Source organism: Ictalurus punctatus, chromosome 12, assembly GCF_001660625.3.
Source record: "Ictalurus punctatus breed USDA103 chromosome 12, Coco_2.0, whole genome shotgun sequence".
Taxonomy (NCBI): Eukaryota; Metazoa; Chordata; class Actinopteri; order Siluriformes; family Ictaluridae; genus Ictalurus; species Ictalurus punctatus.
Window position 1 is genome coordinate 6,945,495 of NC_030427.2, and position 24,100 is coordinate 6,969,594.

A 24,100-nucleotide genomic window follows, 5' to 3' on the forward strand; every position below is an offset into this window, starting at 1 on the left:
TCCTTCATTCCTCTCTCACTGTTCCACATGTGACCTGAAAACTCTTCAGTCTCTTCACACTGTTGCTTAATATTGGGCATTTTTGTACTGAACTAAAACCAAACTTATTTCTTTAAATTTCTACAAATTTCTTTAATTTCGTCTCAAACTGGATATTAATTAATAGAAAAAAAAATGGCAAACTGGTATTAGGTCAAAAGCAGAGGATTCCATGTGGAGGCCCTCATCAGAGGAGTGTGGGGAGCTGCTGTCTGTCACTGTCAACTTTTTGTTTTGATGCATCTCCTGTCATCCTTTGTCTCTTTTATGTGTTTTTGCCCAGACCTTTATATATACAGTATTTTAGGATTCAAAAAAAGAACCAAATGATGCTATGTAGAACTCATTATATATATATATATATATATATATATATATATATATATATATATATATATATATATATATATATATATATAAAAAGTCGGGTATTAAATAATTACCTTATATTACCTGAATATTACCTTATTTAAAAAAAAAAAAGAAGAAGAATTTGGAGAATTTGGGGATTTGTTATTGTTGTTCAGCTGTCTACTAAAGTAGGCAGAGTTGAAATTAAGTAATGAGCATGAACTCACAGTGGGCACAGAGGGTATTTACACCCAAATTGGTTACACACTGAAGGAATGATGGCACTTTTTATTGGTCCCCTTCTTAAAGTACCGTAATTGGACAATTGACCCAGCTGTTCAGTGGCCAGGCTAGTTTGGCATTTGCATTTGGAATGTGTAGCTGTTAAGTCCAAAAAGCTGTCACTGTCAATGAAACAAGCCATCATTAGGCTCAAAAATCAAAACAAACCTATGAGAGAGATAGCAAAAACATTAGATGTGGCCAAATCAACTACTTGGTATGTTCTTAAAAAGAAAGAACACACTCATGAGCTCAGAAACACCAAAAGCTCAGAAAGACCACAGAAAACAACTGTGGTGAATGACAACTAGGGTAGAAATCTTTCACTGGTGAAGAAAAACTCTTTCACAACAGTTGGCCAGATCAAGAACACCCTCCAAGAGGTAGGCATATCTCTGCCAAAGTCAAAATCAAGAGAAGACTTCATCAAGGTAAATACAAAGGATTTACCACAAGATGTAATCCATTGGTAAAACAGGAAGACCAGATTAGAGTTGACCAAAACCATCTTTTAAAAAGCCCATACAATTATGGAACAACATTCTACAGACAGAAGAGATCAACTTGTACCAGAATGATTTGAAGAGAAGCGTATGGACAAGGGTAGGAGATACTCATGATCAGATGCATATCACCTCATCTTATGGCATGAACATATATGGTGGAACTGGTTCCCTTGTATTTATTGATGAGTTGACTGCTGACAAAAGCAGCAGTGTTTATTCTGAAGTATATAGGGCTGTTGTATTTGCCCAGATTAATTCAAATACTTCAAAATTCACTGGATGGCACCTCACACGGCAGGACAATGACCCAAAGTATACTTCAAAAACAAGACTTTTAGGAGTACACACATTTCACTTGCTGAAGGCAAAATGCCCCAAGAAGAAACAGGAGCTGAAAAAAACATGTAGTAAATTCCTGGCAGAGCATCACCCGGGAAGAAACCTATTGTCTGGTGATGTCTATGGGTTCCAGGCTTCAGCCAGTCATTAACTGCAAAGGATTTGCAACCAAGTATTAAAAATGACTATTTTTATTAGTTTGTCCAATTACAATAGACCACATATAAAAAATGCTGTAGTTCCTATGCTCATCTGATTTTGGATGTATATACCCAAAAATAAAAACTCAAAGTCTGCATTTTGAGCATTATTTAATTTAAACGCCAGTATTTTGTGGTAGATAGCAAAAATAACAATACAATTGTCAGTGTCCAAATATTTATGGACCTATATATAAGTTTTTGAACCCTTTAGAATTTTCTAAATATCTGCATAAATATGCCCTAAAACATCATCAGATTTTCACACAAGTCCTAAATGTAGATAAAGAGAACCCAGTTAAACAAATGAGACAAAATATTATACTTGGTCCTTTAATTATTGAGGAAAATATTACATATCTGTGAGTGGCAAAAGTATGTGAACCCCAGTATCTGCTGTGACCCCCTTGTACAGAAATAACTGCAACTAAACGTTTCCAGTAACTGTTGATCAGTCCTGCACATCGCTTGGAGGAATTTTAGGAACATTTCTATTGGATTAAGATCAGGACTTTTATTTGGCCATACCAAAACATTAACTTTATTCTTCTTTAACCATTTTTTGGTAGAACAACTTGCATGTTTAGGGACGTCGTCTTGCCGCATGACTCACTTTTTCTTGAGATTCAGTGCATGTCCTAACATTTTCCTTTAGAAATCACTGGTATAATTCAGAATTCGTTGTTCCATCAATGATGGCAAGCGATCCTGGCCCAGATACAGAAAAACAGGCCTAAACCATGATACTAAATGACAAAGTATAATATTTGTCTCTCGTTTGTTTAACTGGGTTCTTGTCTACTTTTCGGACTTGCGTGAAAATCTGATATTGTTTTAGGTCATATTTATGCAGAAATATATAAAAGTTTAAAGGGTTCCCAAACTTCCAAGCAACACTGTGCGTGTGTGTGTGTGTGTGTGTGTGTGTGTTAAAAAAAAAAAAACTATATGGCCAAAAGTATGTGGACACCTGACCATCACACCTATATGAGCTTTGATGTTAAGATGCCATTCATCCCCCAGATTGATCCATCAGCCTGCCTGACAGTGAGGCATTATTCATCAATCCACAGAATATCTTTGCACTGCTTCAGAGTCTAGTAATGCCGTGCTTCACCCCACTTTAACTGATGCTTGGCATTGCACATAGTGGTCTTAGGCTTGTGTGCAGCTGCTTGCAGTTTGGTACTCTGTAGTGAGTAATGCAACAAAGAACAGGCCATTTTTTTTGCACTACGCACTTCAGCACTCTGCGGTCCGGCTCTGTGAGTTTGCGTGGTCTTCTGCTTTGCGGATGAGATTGTTGCTCCTAGATGCTTCCATTTCACAATATTAGCACTTACAATTGACCAGGGCAGAAATTTCACAAACTAACTTATGATTAAGGTGGCATCCTACGACTATCCTACTTTTAAAGCCACTTAGCTCTTCAGTCCAACCAATTCTACAACTATTATTTCTCTGTGACACTGCATGTACTTGATTTTATGCACCTGTTAGCAATAGGTGTGACTGAAGCACCTGAACTCAATAATTAGGTGTCCACCTACTTTTGGCCATATAGCGTGTTTATTGTTTTGTGTTTTTGTCACCAATAGACTACAATTTTGGAGGTCGGGAATTGGGCATAACTGTTTTTATAGCTTTAACTCTTAGGAGATAAAAAAAAAAAATCCAAATGCAAAATCTTTCTTATTTTTCTGACAAATCAAATCACTTTGCTAAAAAATAGTAAAAAGACAAAAAAAGAGGGAGAAATAGTAAGTGCTATTTAAGTGTTGAACTTGTTCAGAGAACTCAGATGTGGTTATATGTCCTTCTGTCTGACAAGAGCTGCTTTAGAAAACAACAATGAACTAACCCAACTAGCCATCACAGAGTTGCAGGGGCCAGCCTCTTGGTGCTCTATTGGTCCAGCTTGTAACACCAGTGTTGTATTTATTCTTTTTATTTATTTGTCATTTTATACTTTGTTTGGTTTTTGCAAAGCAACTTTTTTTGAGTAAAAAAAACAACCCTCTTGAGAACTACTGACCAGTCTGAGACGGTCATGTCTTCTGCAAGATGTTACACTCCGACTTTGTCTTTTCCCCCCCTCTTGCTTTTGTTTCCTATCCAAACTTGCTGCAGCAATAAGTGAGAGAGATTTTGAGTATCAAAATGCCCTCCTGCCTGACTCTTTCTATAATACATGGTTTCATGTTGCTTTTCCTTCCATGTCTCACACTTACTGTACATTTTGTACAAAGGATCAAATTCTAGCCGTAAAAAAAGTGCAACTGTCTCAGTTACATACACATACGCACTTTTGTGTAAATGCACGCCCCTTCCACCCCCACCCCAAAAAAGGTCAAAATCAGAAATTCGGTTAGTGGTTCTTGTAGGTTCACTAACTTACTTTTTACATACTGAATTTGGTTTTCCTAAGAACTGTAACTGGGTTAAATTATACTTGTTTTAATTATACTATTTAACCACTGATTTCAATTTGATCACCACGTATCATACATATTATGGCCAATATATTTCTGTACATGGATATGCACAAATTGGTTATTTCTGTGTGTTTCTGCGGAAATTGCTTTTCATACCTTATGGAGCTTATTTGTTCCTCCATGTCACATTATTCGTGTTGAAATAATATCTAACTGTATCATATTGTCTGCTTAATCAGAATTGCTATGGAATCTAAACATAAAAAACGTGTCCACCTTAAATGATCCACCTTTAAAAAAATTGAATGATTTACTTCAAGTTTCATCATTCTGGTTTAATTATTTTACCACAAAGGTATTTAGGTAGATAAATTACACAGCTTGAACACCAATATGAACAAAATGTAATCAACAAAATCTGGTTACATCATTAAATTTTGTCGGTTATGGCTATATGAAGTGGTGGACTGTGAATTCCCTGTGAATCCTAGGGGAAGTAATTAACTGCAAATGGGCTGAAATCTGGTGTTATTTCTATAAGTCTTCAAATCAAAATATAATTGTGTGGGTGTGTCTATTTGAGTGTGGGTCCATTTGGAAGCACTTGCATGTTAGCAGCAATATTTATATATTCCTTCTTGACTACTACCAACAATGTTGTTTTTTGTTTATAAAAGAAAAAGTAATTGTTCTATTGCAAGATTTGACAATTTCTCAAAGCAAAGATTTACCACTAAATATTAAGTAGTCATTTTAAAGTGCACTGACCTCAACCCAACTGAAACATGTATACATCAAGTTAATAGCTTCAGCAGAACACTACTATAGTGATGTTGCCAAGGCCATCTCTTTTCATATTTAATTTTCTGACTGAACCCATCCATCCATCTTCAACCGCTTACTCGAAGATATAAGATGGATGGATAATTGGAAATGCCTATATAGTCAGGCCCATAAGTATTTGGACAGTGACACAATCTTCATAATTTTGCCCTTGTTTCACAAAAATATTGCATTAACCATTTAGGAATTACATCCTTTTAAAACAAAGATACATTTTTTAAACAAGAGTCCATCCAAAGCCAAAGTCAAAACTGTGATCACTCAGTTTTTCACTTTGGTTGCAGAATTATTCATCATACAGTCATTTATAGTCATAAACATTTCAGAAAATTGTAAGTGATTAGCCAAACCAATCAGCAGCAAGATTTGTCATAACCTTTTTAAACAACAAAAAGACAAATGCACAACACTCTGTATTACATATTTTACAAGGAAAAAAATATATACTGAATGATTCCTTCTTATGCTATGAAATGTTAATGATAATAGTAATAAGATGTGGTAATGCATGAAATGCATAAAATTATTATTTTAACATATAACCATTACCAACTCATATTGCTTTAACAGAAATTAGTTTTCTCTCCTATAATTAACCACTTACTTATAATGTCCAGACCATTTTTCCTTTCCTGTTTTTCCCTCTCTAAAATCAGCCACTTTGTAATAGTCAACTACTTATATGATAATAATAAGGGGTGTACTCACTTGTTTAGACATTAATGGCTGTGTGTTGCAGCAAATTTACACTGTTACACAAGCTGTACACTCACTACTTTACATTGGAGCAAAGTGTCATTTCTTCAGTGTTGTCTCATGAAAAGATATCATCAAATATTTACAAAAATATATACATATATTTATAAATATACACACACACACACACACACACACACACACACACACACACACACATATATATATATATATATATATATATATATATATATATATATATATATATATATATATATATATATATAGATCAAAGTCACTCTTTTGAGATGCAAATTTAGATTATTGTTGTTAAAAAGATGTTAAAACTACAGTTATGGGTCAGGCTTCTATCATCCACTATTGTTTTGCCGCAATGACTTCTTGGACTTCAGGTGGGTTCGGTGTGCTCAGGTCTGCATTCGCTGCATCCTCAATATCAAAAACACATACGGGTAATTTCATGCATCCCTGCTATTTGTGTTCTTGAGTATTGGAATTGAACTTCGGCAGTGGATGTTGACGATGTAGAACGAGTACACAAGGATGCAAGTTCACTTAAGAACGCATATTGAGAAACGGCTAGAGATGTGCTAGCACACAGTCCTCCCATGACTTAACTACATGTTGTATATAACTTCCATGCTATGCATTGGGCGAATGCTGATTGGTTGGCTGGGAGGTGTGTCTGTGTACCTGGAAATGGTTTGATGATGTGACATTTCTGTCCCATTTTTAATCAAATTCAGATTAATTCTGTTTAAATCAGAGTAATACTATTTACAGAACATCTAAAGTATAAACAATTTTCCCTCATCACTTCCAATACTTTGTGTTCTATAGACGAGTTCATGCTCCAGAACTGCTTTGTGTAGTCTGTTAAAAGCCTTAAACCTGCGTGCAACAGAAACAGATGAACTGCTCTGTAAAAATCTCAATTCAAACACTAGTTAGTTTCTTAAACTGGTGTTTTTAATAAAAAAAAATGTCTATGAACACAGAACAGTTAGTATAAATGAACAGAAGCAAGATTTTCCCCTGCGTTTCATGTTCGCTTCACAGACAGCGAAGTGATCACATTATTGTAGAAGTGCTGGGTTTTTGTTTTTTTTTTACGGAAAACTACCATCATGAGTGTTAAAATAAATAGATAACACAAGTCTCTTGATTTCTATCAAAATACTGCAAAACAAAAAGATAGCCACTAAATATATGGCAGTTATCATGCTGCTGTCACATGATTGGCTGATGGGATAAATGCATGAATGATTACCGACGTTCAAAATAAAGTGACCAGTGAGTGTGTGGCATTGAAATAGAATTGTGTGAGAAAGCTATTTTGTCTTGTTTTAAACTCACAGTTCATGTACTTTACATTGCAGTTTCCAAATTTTAAGCGTGTTTAATACCTTAAAAAAAACATGCTGTGTACATTTGTCATACATGTGCATAATCAATGAAGAATTTATATCTTCTCACTACATACTTCACATTATCTGAATATTTAAAAAAAAAAAAAAAAAAAAAAAAAAAAAGAACGACTCCATTATGCTTTAATGTGGTGCCATTTTACTAGATTATCTTTTAAGATAGGTGACACCAACAACCAGCAAAGACAAATTTAATAATTTAAACAGCCATTTTAAAATTCACTTTAAGAAATATCTTCATATATTCTAGAGAAAATCTTGAACGAATAAGAGTGAAGCCCAAAAATATTGGAAATAAACCTGCCTAATTAAGTATGCAAAATAATATCAAATTAACTAAATGTGGAAACCATCCTTAAATAGGTGTTGTTATTTACGTGAAATGTAAAGACCTAATGACAAATCCATCCATCCATCCATCTATCTATTTTCTGTACCACTTATTCTACACAGGGTCATAGGGAGCCTGATGCCTATCCCGGGGGACTCGGGGCTTGAGGTACGGGACAATCACACACATCTACACGCTATGGACAATTTGGAAATGCCTACAGTGCATGTTTTTGGAGTGGGGGAGGAAAGCAGTGTGCCTGGAGGAAACCCCCAAAGCATGGGGTGAACATGCAGGCTCTGTGTACACAGAGCAGAGGAGGGAATCAAACCCCCAACCCCAGGGGTGCGAGGAAAACATGCTAACCCCTAAGCCACCGTGTCCCCCAAAATCTTTCATATTATCCTTATTTTATGTTGACCCTATCATCACCCTTCTGTACTTATAGTTCTAAAAAAAATAATATATTCTTATAATAACACACACACATAACCCCACCTATCCTAACCCTGAACAAATAAAGAGTAAAATATTTGAATCATTTTACTGTAGTACACGAAATAATTAGAACTCAATTAGAAGTATCTTAGAAATAACCACACAAAATTACTTCAATATGTTTAATTTCCTTACAAACTGTCCAATATACAGTTCTTAGAAAATATCAGATATATTTCCACACTGATGCAGCAGTTCTTCACAACCTCAAAAATCAACAAATGCTTACCAGGATGCTGCAACCATGATTAATAATTAGTCCACCTCTTCTTAAAATAAAGATCTGCTGTATTTATACTAGTTTATATCCATCCTTTTCAACCTATGTGGGAATTTCATAAAGTCTGTGTGCACAGACCTTCATAAAAGAATACGAAATTCTTGAAACAAACAAACAAACAACAACAAAAAAACATCTAAAATCACTGAATAGGCAAACTTAAAAGCCTTCTTTCCCTGCATACACTGAAGACAGACCCTGTATCTTCAACATTCGCACTCTACAAATACGATATGGCCAAAAGTATGTGGACATCTGACCAGCACATCTGCATGTGGGCCTTCCCTGTGCCACAAAGTTAAAGGCACACAATTGTCTAGAATGTCTTTGTATGAAGTAGCTTTAAGATTTCCCTTCACTGGAACCAAGTGGTCTAACCCAAACCTGTTCCAGCATGATAATGCCCGTGTGCACAAATTGAGCTCCATAAACAAAGGTTTGCCAAGGCTGGTGTGGAAGAACGCGTGGCAAATAGGGATGTCACGAGAACCGATACATCGGTACCAACATTCTTAAAACGTGACTGTTTTTCTGCAGTAGTGTAGGTACCATTGGTAATGAAGGTACGGCGGTTGCAATTCTTCCGGAACAGAAGGGGGCAGCAAATATGTGTTTTAGTCGGTCCACAAGTGGTAAAGAAGAACGCCTACAAGCACACGGGAAAAACTACAGAAGATTGAGACAAGTTAAGCTCCGCCCTGACTCGTTGAGAGGAAAGGTGGTAGAGTCGAATATGGAAATACTTTGCTTTCGAGGCGGATGACAGGAAACATATAATCGATGCTCTGAAGCCGGTGTGCAGCCGATGCTATCGTTCATTTCAAAGTGAGGAAACACCTCGAATTTGGCAAAGCACCTGAAAGACACGCACCCCGATCTCTTCAAAGAATTCCAGGTGAGTGAGTTTCAAGTCGTATTAACATCACATACAAACTGTAAAACTTCTAATCCTTATCCTGAAACACAGGCCCTATATTATGTTTGTTTGAGGCAGCTGGCATTGCCAGGAAACCAGCTAAGGTTATGCTCCATGTAATGTTTGCGTTAGCGTCATTAACAAATAATTGGCTAACACACTGCAATGTTATAAACTACCTCCGAATGGCCACCATGCATCGCCATTCAGCCCGAGTCCTGTCAGATAAACGTAGTCTAATGTCACTAATAATTATTCAAACGTTCATGCTTTTAACACGTTTTTGGCCTGCCACCATATCAGTGAATTTAAACTAATGCTTGCATTCAGAGTATAAGGTGTGTGTGTGTGTGTGTGTGTGTGTGTGTGTGTTTAGGAGTGCACCTTAGCACCTTTAGCCTCCACTGTTTTATTAGTCATTGTCAGACAGTAGTGTTTGATAATTAAAATCTCTCTCTCTCTCTCTTTCTTTGCCAGTATCAGCCAGAGGAGGATGTCCACCAGGAGTCAGGAGAGGTTTTTTTTGTTTTTTTACACACCGTGGTATTGACTTTGGTATCGAGTATCATGTACTTTTGGTGGTATCGGTACCGACTACTAGATTTTTGGTATCGTGACATCCTCAGTGGCCATCACAGAGCCCTGACTGAACCCCACTGAACACCTTTAGGTGAATTGCTTGACTGTGCTATCAAGCCTTCTTGCCCAACATCCCTAATCCTCTTGTGGTTGAATGAGGAGAAATTCCAACAGGCACATTCCAAAATCTAGTGGAAAGCCTTGAAAAAAGAGTGGAGGCTGTTATAGCAATGAGGAGAATAAATCTGGACTGGGATGTTTAACAAGCATATGTGGGTACGATGGTCAGGTGTCCACATAGTTTTGGCCATCTAGAATAATTTGTTTTTAAAATAAATAACTGAAATTGCATGCTAATTTCATATTTTACAGAACACAGCAGTAGTACGGTCACATACATCGACCTGAGTTGTGTTTGGTCAAAGGTCAGCTTGACAAAACTGGCAGGGTCTTTAATCAGAGACAGACAGGTGCAATAAATACAATCACAGTCACATTTTCAACCCTTACAAATAGCTTGCCAAACTAAAATAATGGTGGGTGGGGGTGAATTGGATTGAACTGGGTAAATTTTAATATACATAAATGTGTGGTTATCAAAAACATCATTTAACTGAGACAGGCAAAATGACAACACGCAAAACAAATTGAAATAAAGCTATGGTGTACAATAAGTTGCACATTAAGCTCAACTATTCACAATGACATTTATTTGGATCATAATTCTCTCATGATCAAGAGAAAATTTGGTCACTTGGGAAATAATTTCCCTCATGTTTCTGAACCACTAGAACAAATGTTTCACTTTTCATGGTATCTCCCTGTTTTTCCTTCTCATTAAACAAATTCTGGAATCAAGTTCAAGAACGCTGTGAAAGCATGCTGGAGTGCACGTTATAACCGTAAACTACGACTCATTTTAAAAGGGCCGACAACTAAAGAATTGTTGTTTTAGCATCTTCATTTGTTTTCTGCTGTTGTTCATGACAAATTAAATTGAGGGCAAGGAATGGAAGTAAAAATAAACTTTTGGGTAAGAAAAAGACAGACAAAACTAGGCTTCTAGCTTTTGGGTGGATCGGACAGTTGCTTGTCTGTATAGCAACAGTATTAAAGAAGACACTGTCATTTTACTTACATATCCAGTCCTTACTGTGAACAACACCACTTGAAAACAATTATGGACAACAATTCATGCTCAAGCACTGGATTGCTTCCAAGCCTGTGTAACAGGAGGGGAAACTGCACCCTGCTTGTGTCACTGGATTTATATAAACTCCAAAATCTGCACAAGAAGAACATTAGTGGGTGCTGTTTCTTTATATTGCATTTATGTGAGAATAGATGGCGCACAGGAAGTTCACACAAAACACCTTGCTTCTTCAATTGGGTACACATACATGGTATGATTAAAACTTTGTCATAAACAGAACAAGTATTAGAATGATGACTATGACAAACAGGATTAAAATCACCAGCATCTTTCGATTTTTTTTTTGGTACTGTTCAGCCTAAAGGGACAGGAAAAGCTACTGTTAATATTTGCACTGAAAGCACTGAATGTATTTTCAATGATACTGTTGATAAAAAGGCAACAGTGGATATTTAAGTGACTGTCATTTTTACTGAATAAAAAGAGCAATTAATAGAGAAAGATGGCCATTACCTTTTGCAACTGTTTCAGTCCCTCCTCAGTTTTGATGCAGGACTGCTCCACATTGAAGTCAATTCGGTCAAGAACTGTACCCTGTTTCAAATACACAGATAAGCTGCCTTTCATTCGGTCGTAATGTTTTTCAATATGATGCGTCCGGTGACACAAATGATAAGATTCTGCGCATTTTGTCTTAACCACACGAAACCAATTTATAACAGTCATACACCACTGAATGAACTTGTAGGAGCAATGGGAAAGTGATCAAATATCATAGTGTAAGGATAGCAAGGGTGAAATATTAAGTAATTCTATCACCATTATTTATAATGTCAGTGAAAAACAAATTTCAACAGCATATGATCTATATAAAAAAAAGTCTACACACCGCTATTAAAATCGCAGGTTTTTGTGATGTAAAAAAATTTCAATAAATTAAACCAAGATAATAAATTAAACCTTTTTTCACCTTTAATGTGATATAGCAGCCAACAAAATTGAAGTAAAAAATACCAAAAAGAAACATTTTAATGGCAATAAAAAAAGAAAAGAAAAAAAGAACTGGTTGCAAAAGTGTGCAATCATGTGCTGGTTATCACATGCTTTCTGCAAAAGCCAGATGGAAGCCAGCCAAACATATCTTTTCAAACTGCTGCTCGTGCTGCATCATGGGGTGGTGAAACACTTGGAGGAAAGCACTATCTGCCCCCTTCTGCATGCATGAACTCACAGATGCCCATGATTGACTAGTATCACTGTGATTGTGGGACAAAGAGTATGGCACCCTCCCCACCAAGTGAGCATGACCAATTTTGCTTGCTTGGACTCCTAGCCATAGGTGACTGTGGATCTGTGGATTGTGAATCTCGATGATGTCAATCAACAGAGTGAATGTTCTTCTGTTACATCACTTTGGGAGGCAACAGTGAGGTGCCCGATTTTCTCCACTTTTTGATCACTGCAAGTCTAAAGTTTCCTATGTAATCTAATGTTTTGGAATCTCCAGAACAAATCAGGTTATTCCAAATTTTTTATTTTTTCCCCCCTAAAGCATTTTTATTTATTTTTCACTTGAATTCTGTTGGTTGCTACATCACATTAAAGGTGAAAAAAGATCTGGCATAACTCATCTTGGTTTAATTATTTACATCACAAAAAAATGACATTTTTAACACGTCTGTGTAGACTTTTTAGATTTGCTGTATATTGTCACGTATTCACATGTATTGTAGAGCTGCACTGGCCAAGCTTATTTTTTTTCGAAGGGTGGTAGTCCCTCTGAATGTATGAACATGAGCTAAGCAAGTGATAATTGACTGAGTGTGATGGAGCAAGATTTTTATTGGTCTCACATACAGTTATATACATTATATAACTTCCACTGAAATTAAAACTTGGTCTACTCTTCTTTAGACTGTGCAATTAAAGACTAAATTAAAAATCAGAAATGAATAAGAAATAAGATAAATATGAAATATGTACAGGAATGTGCAAAAAGGGATGTGCAAAATATGCACGTATGTTATGTGTAGTTACAATACAATGTGCAAAGTGCAGTGTGTGGAATGTCAATAGAGTGCAGAGTGACTGGAGTGTCTTTATGGAGTCCGAAGGGATTTGAGTGGTGGACATATCCTTATTAAGGAGTCTGATGACCTGAGGGAAGAAGCTCCTCCTGAGCCTCTCAGTTTTAGCCATCAGACAACAGAAGAGCTTGCCTGATCGCAGCAGGCTGATCAGACAGTTACCAGGGGGCGTGGAGTCCATTATGATTTTAGCAGCTCTGGTACTGCATCGTCTGGTGATGTCATGCATGGAGGGAAGAGGAGACCCAGGGATGGCGCTCAGCTAAGTGCACCACTCTCTGTAGGGCTTTGCAGTCCTGGGTTGAGCGGTTTTCTTACCACAATGAGATGCACTGAGTCATTAAACTTTCTATAGACCCTGAGTTTCCTCAACAGTCTTAGATGGTACAACCGTTGTCTGGCTTTGTTCACCTGAACTTGGATGTGATTAGTCCAGATCAGGTCCTCAGACATGTGTACTCCAAGGTACCTGAACAAGCTCCCTCTCTCCACGGCAGTCCTTCCAAACTCAAGTGGGGTGTTTGCTGCCTCCCGCTGCCTCTTCCTGAAGTCCACAACCAGCAACTTGGTTTTGCTGACATTCAGAGAGAGACAGTTAGCCTGGCACCACGTTATTAATTTCTCCACCTCATCAAGGTAGGCTGCCTCATTGTTGTTGGAGATGAGGCCTATAACCACTGTGGCATCAGCAAACTTGACCATAGAAGTGGAATTGTGAGAGGAAAAACAGACATATGTGCAGAGAGAATAGACCAGGGGGCTCAGGACTCAACCTTGTGAGCTCAGGGTGATGGTGTTGGAGTTAAACTGGCCAACTTTCACTACCTGGGGGTCTGCCTGTGAGGAAGTCCAGGAACCAGTCACAGAGGGGGGCGTTAAGTCCGAGGTCCCTGAGCTTGGAGGGCAACCTGTGTGGGTCTATGTTATTAAAGGCTGATCTATAGTCTATAAACAGCAGCCTCACATAGTTCCCGTTGTTTCTGTTGGTGTGGGTGAGATGGCATCCTCAGTAGACCTAATGGGGTGGTAGGCAAACTGGAGTGGGTCGATAGTGTCAGGGATGGAGGAGCAGATGGTGTTTTTGATAAGGGGGGTCTGATTTGTATTTGTATTTTAGGTTATTAAATTTTTTCATTTAATCATTAAAAGCTTTTTTTATTATAATATTGAAAGTTGATATCAAACCAGGGACTGATTTAGTTTATTTATTAAATAATTGAATTAATGGTTTGGTTCAAGGAGCTCATGCACTATTTAAGGGGCTGGACTTGAGTCATTTGTTGCTTGGCTTGTTAAGAGAGAAGACCTGTTGGTAGTCTTCTTGTGAATAAGCAGTAACTTTGTGCTATAATTGAGAGCATGTTACTTTGATATATTTTGAGTTTGTTTGATTACATGTTGGAATAATTTAGTAGTGTTTTTGTTCTCCTTAGTTTTTCCTGTTTTTTTTTTTTTACTTTTATTTTTATTTTGTGTAGCACTTTGGAGCAAATAAAACCCGATCAGGCATCAGAACCTTGTTGTCAGTGTCCATTTTTACTCAGCTGCCTTTCAACAGTGAGTTACATGCATGTTCATGAGGTGCTTCACAGTAAAAGTAAAACATTATTAAATTTACTCAGAGGCAAAACATTCTCCATCAAAAGAAAAAAAAAATAAAAAAAAACTGACCTGTTCTACCACCATACCAGCAAGGTCTCGAAAAATCTCATTAAGATCAGAGATGGACTGTACAATTTGCTGGATGTCTCGCTCCCTCTCTTCTACCATTACTGTGTTTTGCTCCACCAGAGCAAGCTGGTCATCTGTAAAACCCTGAGAGAGAGCAAGGGTATGTGTATGACATGGAAAACAAAGGACACAAGAGAAAAAAAAGCAATAGTTATACATTTTTACATTCCCGACCACCAAGGTTGTTTCCTTCTGTAACCTGTCGAGTTTTCCCACGTACTCATTTCCTAGATGATTACTAAGGGCAAAATTGTCAACTTGTGATCGTGACCATACGTGTGTAGCATTTAAAATATTATGCCATGTTCATCCTCTTTCTCCTTCTCGTCTTGCCTAGGAGCAAGACCAAGTGACTCAATAATTCTTGAAAAAAGATTTCATTAAATTGCTGTGGTAAGATCATCGTCGTCATCATCAAGGACAGCGCATTGACATGCCCCATGGGTGATGGTAACTTTAGTTTTAATTAATCAATATTTTCCACCTACTCAGAAAGCAGACACATGGCCTAGCGTTTGTGAACACAGAATAATTAATATCACACCTTAAGTTAATAAATTCTAACTTTGAATTGTTTAAATTTTTGTCAACCTTAATATCCTGTACTTTAAGAAACTAGAGCCAGGTGACTCTGGTTTCCTCCCCAGTACAATGTGAAAGTTTTCACTCACAAAACATGAGCAGGGGCTTAAATTAAAGAAGTGAAACAATGTGTTGTTTATCAAGCCTATTTCGCCATACAAGAATTAAATTAGTATCTCCACTAATGTTCCACACAGAGCACATGCATGAATAGTTTATATAATTTTATTTTATAATGAGCTTAATTACAGCTAATAACCCGTTAGGTTTACTTACGGTTTCAACTTCAGTTTTGCCAGCGTTCCTGACTTTGGTAACAGGTAATTAATAATAATTAAAAAAAAATAAAAAATAGACTAAATGACAGTATGTTAGCAACTAGCTGCTACAGCAGACTTGTAACCAGCTTCTGGTATTTTATTTCCGCTGTTATGACAAAGTGTACATGACATGTAGATCTTTTCTCCCCTGAGAGCAACAGGCAATACTATGGTCAATCACCGATAGTTTGAAGGCATGTTGCACACAATCTCACATGCCTAGCTAAACCCCATGGAGAGTTGAGAATGAGAGCTCTTACTGCATTGGAATGTAGATGAGTGCACATGGGGGAAATGCAAGAGCTGTTAACCGCAGGTACAAGACCTTCGACACAGCAAAGACAGATGCACTACACACAAGCATGAAGCCCACTATGGCAAAAATAAAGCTTAATCTTCCACCTAACGCAGAGAATTTTATGACCCTTTATGTTGTATATCAGCTCAACCAAGTGGCCAGATTCATAAAAGTTATATATAGAACCTTATACAAGTGCATACAAAATGACTACAATGGCAGAAGCAGAAACCATAGGGCTGAAATCAATGCCACCAGTAGAGAGACAGATGTCCTTGTCAGTAGTACAAGCAGAGACCCCTCTGTAATTAAAGCAATTGTGGTCGATAAAATAAGATCAGTGGCTGGGAAGCCACAGTCCACAGGGTATAGTTTCTCCCGTCAACCACCAGTGAACACAGGAATCTGTGCCACAGAGGTGCAAGACCCAAAGCATTTGGCCATATTGATTGCAGAAGTGCAGTGAAGAATGCAAAAGAAACAAGCAACAGAGATAGTACACATGCCTGGTCAGAGTTTTTTTCAAGATACAGTATTTTCTGATTATTTTCTGAGAATTGAGAGACTTTAATATCTTCTCCCTATGCTGCACATACAAACATGGTGAACAAATATGACTGCTTTGTGGCTACCGATCTGAAAGATGCACATTTCCACATTCCAACTGCTGTGAAATATACGATCGCTTTGCTTCCGCATAAGTAGAGTGACATGCCAATAAAGGATCCCTCACTTCTAGTTCAAGTGTGTGCGAATCACGCTAAAGCCCTTCACAACACTACGGCTTGTGTTTACTTCATTATCTAGAATGTTGGCTGCTGCTATGCTAACAGATTCAGTAGCAAGTGAAAAGACAGTGTTCCTGATTTCAGCCTCGATTCTGAATGCAGTCAGGGAACATGTGGCCACACATTGCCCATATGCAGACTTTCTGCATCCGGTAGGGATGTTAGAAGCAGCAACTGAGGAATGAGGAATACTGCATCTAATACCATATCAATGTTGCTCAGTGCTCATTAGCCATATCAGAGAATTATGCATGTGACAATTTGACAAGCATTTGTGTGTTCGCTGAGGCATTGGTCCTGTGCATGATTTCTCCCTGTGAAAAGGGAAGCAATAACACCAGACAGGGACTAGATGCAAAAATATGAAAGTGAAAGGAAGACAGAAATGAGTGGATGCACTCCTTCTATCCCAAGTCTGCTTACATACCAGGACATTGCTATCAGATTGATGATGTGTTGTCTTGCAGCCGGCCTGTATCCAGAGAGCAAGACTATGATTTTATGCCACAAACACTGTTATGGATGACACTGTGCCATATCCTGCAGACCATGCAATCAGTACAGTTTATGCCCCTCCTTGTTTAAACTGTTTGAACCCCACACCCTGAAATTATGGATCTGACCCCTGAAAGCAAACACAGGATGCTGACGAGGAGTCAGACATCAGCTTATAAGTTTGTGCACTTTGTCATTGCACCAGTTGTATGCAAAGACATGGAAATCTATTTTATGCAAGGATATTGGAAGGGGAGGTCTTAAACTGGAACAAGATGTTCACAAATCACATATGGGTGTGAAGGTCTAGTGTCCAAAAACATCATTAAATACCATTGCACATGCTATGACCACCTTGGGCAGCACTAAGAGCAGTATCATTGGCAGACTTTTGTGATGCAGCAACATGGAGTGCACAGACCATCTTCACCATTTTTTTGTGGTGAGTTTATATGACTCTTGCCTTCAAAACAGGAACAGTATATGACAGAATAATTCTTACCCTCCATAGGAAATAGCTTCAGTACTGTGAGGTGATTCCTCAATAGATTACATGAATGGAACATTCATGTGTCTCGTCTGCAACCAAGATCAGCAAAAGCACTTATATAAACCAGTAACAAAACCTTGACTGATTCTTATCCTCAATAGGGAACAGTATTAGGGATGTCACGAGAACCGATACTTTGGTACCAAGTCGGTATCAACATTCTTAAAACGTGACTGTACTTGTTTTTTCTGCAGTAGCATACATACCGTTGGTAACGATGGTACCAAGGTTGCAATTCTTCCGGAACTGAAGGGGGCAGCAAATACACGTAAGTGTTTTAGTCGGTCCACAAGTGGTGAAGTAGAAGAAGAACGCCTACAAGCACACGAGGAAAACTACAGAAGACGGCGACAAGTTTAGCTCCGCCGCGACTCATAGAGAGGAAAGGTGGTAGAGTCAAATATGTAAATACTTCGCATTCGAGGCGGATGACATCAAACATATAATCGATGCTCTGAAGTCGGTGTGCAACTCATGCTATCGTTCATTTCAAACAAAAGCGAGGAAACACCTGGAATTTGGCGAAGCACCTGAAAGACGGTCCTATATTATGTTTGTTTGAGGCAGCTGCATTGTTGCCGTGAAACCAGCTAACGTTACGCTCCGTGTAATGTTAGCGATAGACAGGTATTTGTTAACAACGTTAACACATTGCAGTGTTATAAACTACCTCCGAATGGGCCGCCATGCATCGCCATTCAGCCCGGGTCCTGTCAGATAAATGTAGCCTAATGTCACTAATAATTATTCACATGTTCATGCTTTTAATAAATCTTTTTGGCCTGCCGCCATATCAGTGAAGTTAAACTAATGCTTGCATTCAGAGTATAAGGTGTGTGTGTGTGTTTAGGAGTGCACACCTTCGCACTTGTAGCTTCCACTGTTTTATTAGTCATTGTCAGACAATGTTTGATAACTAAAATCTCTCTCTCACTCTTTGCCAGAGGAGGATGTCCTCCAGGAGAGTTTAATTTAATTAAATTAATTTTTTTTTTTTTTTAAACCACACCATGGTATTGACTTTGGTATTGAATATCATGTACTTTTGGTGGTATCGGTACCGACTACTAGATTTTTGGTATCGTGACATCCCTACACAGTATTAATAGACTGAGTGACTCTCATTCTCTGAGTGGTCATCACTCCCCATAAAAATGTAGCAGCACTTATTATAAGCGCTTACTGTCCAGGGAATATACTTCAGGAAATGTTGTGAACCCTTGTGACAACTTTGATATAACATCTCTACAAGTTCCAGAAGGAAACCAACCTGGTAATCTGAAACATAAGCAAGTGGAAAGGCACATGCAGCTTAAGTGGGGGATCAGTAGGCCACCTGGATCACTCAGTCTGACGAAAGTAGTGAGAGGATGAGTAACTTATAGGCTGCACACATGAGGTCACAGTAATAAGGTAATGACTTTGACCTTAGTACTTGGCTAGAGAAAAAAGGATGTGAGAAAACTCTTCCTTTTTGTGTGAAAGCTGCTGTTTTGTGCAAGACATGTTTTTAGCAATGTATTTTTTCCTGTATTTTTTATGACCTTCAGTTAAAGAAAAATCATTTTAAAGCTTTAAAGTAGTTTTTAAAGAAAAAATATAAGATTGGTATCAATATCGGCTGATACTCAAGGTTTCAGTATCTGTATCAGTATTGGTATCATGACATCTCTTTTGTTGCTTATCAGTGTCATTCGTTGCTTATCCTTCTTACCCTATCATGTAGTGCTATGCCTTCATCTTCCTCCATTAAAGGCCCAGAGTCAAAGAAGTGTTTAGACCTTTCTTCACGATTCTTCATGCCTGAAGTAGATGGCAAAATGGTTTTATGAGACTGCACATAGCAAAGCATTTTTGAAGTAGAGTATAAAAGTATTATTCTGTTTTGGGACCTACCACTTACGATCATACTAAAATCTCTAATGAGAAACATTTTGTTTATGGTAAAGTACAAAAGAAAGCTTTCAAATAAATGTCACCTTTTAAGACATAAAATTTTGTCTAAGTGTATTTAGTTTTATTCAAGCTATTTTGCCCTCTCTGCTAATAAAAACACTAGTGCAAGCTATATGCAGATCATTCAGTAAAAAATTTGTCTGTAACTAATATCTTCAATAAGAGATCAATGCTGGATTCCAAACAACATTCTATTTTTCTACTAAAAATGTGACTGAAATACAGGAACAGCACAGGGGTACCAATGTATGATTTAGTAGGGTAAAATGTAGTTTCGGATGCACCCCAAGTATTCCTGCCTATGCTGATATTGTCGTCCCCTCAGGTTTACAGAAGTGTCATGAGAATATAAGACTCTTATACAAATAAGAGAGCCTAAAATGAAAGACGGCTCCGTAGAAGGAAAACTGAAGCAGCACTGACTGAATTACTCTAACCCAAAATAAAAGTAAAGCAGGGGCGTCGAATTTAGTAGGGATGCTAGGGACATGTCCATACGAATATCTAGCGACTACTGAATAGTAATAATTTTGCTCAAACAATTAAAATACATTTATAAATAACCACCGTTGTCCGTCAGTGTCTTGTGGTTTTATTAGATGTTTTTATTTAACCTTTAACCAGGAAAAGTCTCATTGAGATTAAGAAGCTCTTTTACAAGAGCGTCCTGGCCAAGACAGGCAACAGCACAATTTGTGTTACACAAACGGTTAACAGATCTCTTTCTCTACTACAAGTCCCACGTCCCTAACCCATGTCGCTAATAGGATCGGCTTTGCCATTTCTTGCTACCGTATGAGAGGCTGTAGTTACATCTGGTTGTACGACGTGCCAAAGCTCCATCAACTTATACATCATGAAGGCTACCGGTACGTGATGAAGACACCAACCTTATACTAACAGTTCTGTTCTGTGCACGAAAATACAGGACAAATCAATTGCGTCTCATATTGATTCAGGGACAGTGTATTTTTTCAATGCGTGACAATCCCGTATTAACGGGATGAGTGGCAAGCCTAAACGTTAGTTTGTTTGTGTGTGTGTGTGTGTGTGTGTGTGTGTGTGTGTGTGTGTGTGTGTATACTTTGACTTGTAAAGTAGCTCCTATTGCCCACCTTTCTTTTTTGGCCACCATCCTGATTCAGCATATCACCAAATTAGCCTAACTGCCAAACACACACATGCACGCACATTAGGAGCTACTTTACAACAAGTCAAAGTGTAAATCACTTAAAATATGTTCTCAATTTCTAATGTGAAGAGTCAACAATAATTGTAATAATAATACTTAACTAAGCCATACATGTTTTTCCTCAGTGTTCATGTGGCATGCATCGGAATGTGTTATTTTGTCAGGTCACAGAAGCAGTCCTGCCAGGTAATATCTCAGACAGGCAGGTGGAGAGGCAGGGTCACAGGTGAGGTCAAACGATGACATGGTGATGTGTTAGTAGTGAGATTCAGTATTGTGACAAATGTTAGGCTGATGTGCTGTATGATTCACCCATGTGTGAATGAAATGAAAGCTTTGAATAGACACATGTTGTTGCCCCTTCCGGAATGCTTTTTTGTCACCAGCAATATCAAAATCAAACCTATGCCCTTGACACATAGAAAGTGAAGAAAAACACACCAAAACACATCTAAGCCACTAGCTTTCCTATTTTTGCACACTAGCTAAACAGTTTAGAGCATAAACTGACAAGTTTGCATTTATGAACCATTCGTATCGCTTCATAAAATTGGGAATAAACCACTGGAGTCACATGGATTACTGTTACGGTGCCTTTATGAACTTTCTGGAGCTTGAAAGTTTTGGTCACTGGACTATAAGCGGAGGGACAGAAATCTCCCAGGTTTCATTCAAAATATCTTCATTTGTGTTCCGAAGATGAACGAAAGTCTTATGGGTTTGGAACGACATGAGGGTGAGGAATTGATGACAGAATTTTCATTTCTGGGTGAACTCTCTCTAAGTATTGAAGATTTATGTTAATGTGTGCATGCACACTTACGTTTCAGGTAACTGGACTGTGTGTGTCTAAAGTTGGTTGAGAGCTCCTGAAGGCTCTGAGCCAATGAGGAGATGACATTTCTGAGCAGCTTCCCCTCCTGTTCTGTACAGTGACCAGACCGAGACTGCAGCCCCACTATTGCACGCTGACAACGATGGAACATCTACACACACACAAACAAACACACAAACACATTATCGCACATAAATGAATAAGAAATATTTACTATCAGCTGCTTATAATTCTTAATCCAGAGAAACTGAAGTAAAATGGAATATTAATATTAGTTTTCCATCAGCATGTTATATTAGAAATAGCTGAGCAGCGAATAGCTGGCCGAGACTTCATGCTCTAATAACTAAATTATGAACAAAATAATGAGAGCATTCTCTGTGATTAATTTGAAACAGCAAACTGGTTGATCATTATAAAGAAAACAAAATGCCTGAGTGCACAAATCCAAACAACTTCCATTTATCATGCTATATAAGATATATAAGAACTTCTTGATTAATGACCAAATAAATTATTTATGCTGAATTCATTTACTGCATTTGCTTATCACTCAAACTATCATTTGTGGAAACACAAAGCCATTGCAACCTCTGTGTAAGTGGGATTAAACCTGTGTGATTTCCTGTGTAGTGATCTCGATGGCATGCTCTTCCTTGGTGCTGTCATCCAGTGTCGGCCGGTTCATGTGTCTATCATGCAGACTTGCTAGCTCTTTCATTTTCTGCCGTATACGTATGATCTCATACTGAATCTGAGGGCAGAAAATGCCATAAATTAACTCCATTTTTACCACGTCTTCAAATAGCTTTCCACTGTATTCATCTGAAATATTCTTTGGTTGAGTACATGAGTAGACAGTATTTTACACTACCTCTTATTTTTACTTCAATTAAATCTACGACATGCCATAACAATAATAAACAACATATTAAGGACTGTAGTCCTCGAAAATGGGGATTGTGTACAGGGAACTTGAAATAATGTCCTGACGCAGGTGCACAATTATTGTGCATGCACACCAAAATACAGCAAGGCTAATGGTTATATAAAAGCATTGAGACAGCATGGAAAAGAAGGCGCTGAAGGGTAGAACTTCAATTACTGCACAATAATGACAAATGTTACAGAGTATAATAATTTGCATGGAATTCTATGTACAAGGCATTCTGGGAAAGAGAAAATATTATACTCTCATTTCACATTTTTGTTTGTTTAGAAAAAGCTACTTTACCTCATCCACACCCTCTATCCATTTGGGTGATAGCCTTTTTGTAACACTGATGCCAGCCTCTGGATCCAAACTAATTCCAGACACCAGAGCCATTCGATCATCAACCAGCTATTAACAAAAGACATGGGAAGGGGAGTCAGTTTGTGATCTGAACAATCAATTTTAGTTCTGAAGTTTACTGTACTGATTCTTAAACAATATCAAAATTACTCCTATTGAGAGGCAAAATGGTGGAACGATACCTCATCATACTCCTAATTTGATTGACAGAGTGCAATAGAGTCCCATCCAATGAGATAAGAAAGAGAAAGTAGACAGGTGGGGACAGGTGGAGAAGTGACAGCAAATGAGTCCAATGCAAAAGAGATCGATCAGCATCAAAAACACACAAACAGCATCATGATTAGGCAAATCATTTACTATGCAAAAAAAAAACATCACAAAACACCTGCAGTTTATTAGTGATGTAAAAAAGATTCAATCAAAAGATTCAAAATATTCATCAAATTCCAAAACATCTAAATCATGGAAAAAATACTGAAGATCTTTGCTACCTTTGAAATTTTGTTATAATCATATGTTAAAGAAACAAACTACATCAAAAAATAGAAACAACGAAACTTTTTTTTCCCCAAAAAAATGACATACTGATCAATTGACACGCAATTTTCAAGCACATAACTAACTAATTCCAAAAAGATCCACGCGGGTGCCTATGGAAAAAAAAAGGCAGCAAGCACACAGAAGTAAGCGAAGGAGCTGCTAGAGCACCATTACCACGGACATACAAAACTACTCAAGTTAAAGCCTCGGTCGGGAATTATCAAAGCATGGCCACCTTAACCATTATTTAAGGGTCTAAAGCTTTTTTGTTTGTTTGTTTTTAATTTGGTAAAATACAGTGAAACCGATTGAAACTAACTTGAAAGGTCACACAACAAAATCTCTTTAAATGACAGTGAATTTTTTACTTATAAAGCTTCAAGGTCAATATTTGGTTCACGTCTAAGCAGGCCTGGTTTAACTATTGGGAGAGACATAGAACAATAAAGAGAACATACATGAACATACTTATCACATTTAGGACAGTAGCTACTTTTTTATTATTATTTTTATTTATTTTTTTTTACATATTT

General features: G+C 37.6%; 1 protein-coding gene across 6 annotated transcripts in view; it reads right to left on the bottom strand.

The window, feature by feature from the left end:
- The window catches only part of stx16 (syntaxin 16), a 40,691-nt gene that overhangs the window by 11,588 nt on the left and 5,003 nt on the right, over window positions 1-24,100 (bottom strand). For 2 of the 6 annotated variants that reach the window (XM_017482219.3, XM_017482217.3), the window contains exons 2-8: window positions 22,965-23,072; window positions 22,344-22,484; window positions 21,719-21,881; window positions 19,462-19,550; window positions 14,655-14,798; window positions 11,410-11,490; window positions 8,077-11,254 (exon numbers count right to left, since the gene is read on the bottom strand). In XM_017482219.3, coding sequence (XP_017337708.1) covers window positions 11,153-11,254; window positions 11,410-11,490; window positions 14,655-14,798; window positions 19,462-19,550; window positions 21,719-21,881; window positions 22,344-22,484; window positions 22,965-23,072 — 828 coding nt within the window. In that variant the 3' untranslated portion in view covers window positions 8,077-11,152. Of the gene's footprint in view, window positions 1-8,076; window positions 11,255-11,409; window positions 11,491-14,654; window positions 14,799-19,461; window positions 19,551-21,718; window positions 21,882-22,343; window positions 22,485-22,964; window positions 23,073-23,206; window positions 23,219-24,100 lie in introns of those variants that run through there. The other 4 variants (XM_053684265.1, XM_053684264.1, XM_017482216.3 and 1 more) reach the window with 3 other exon arrangements.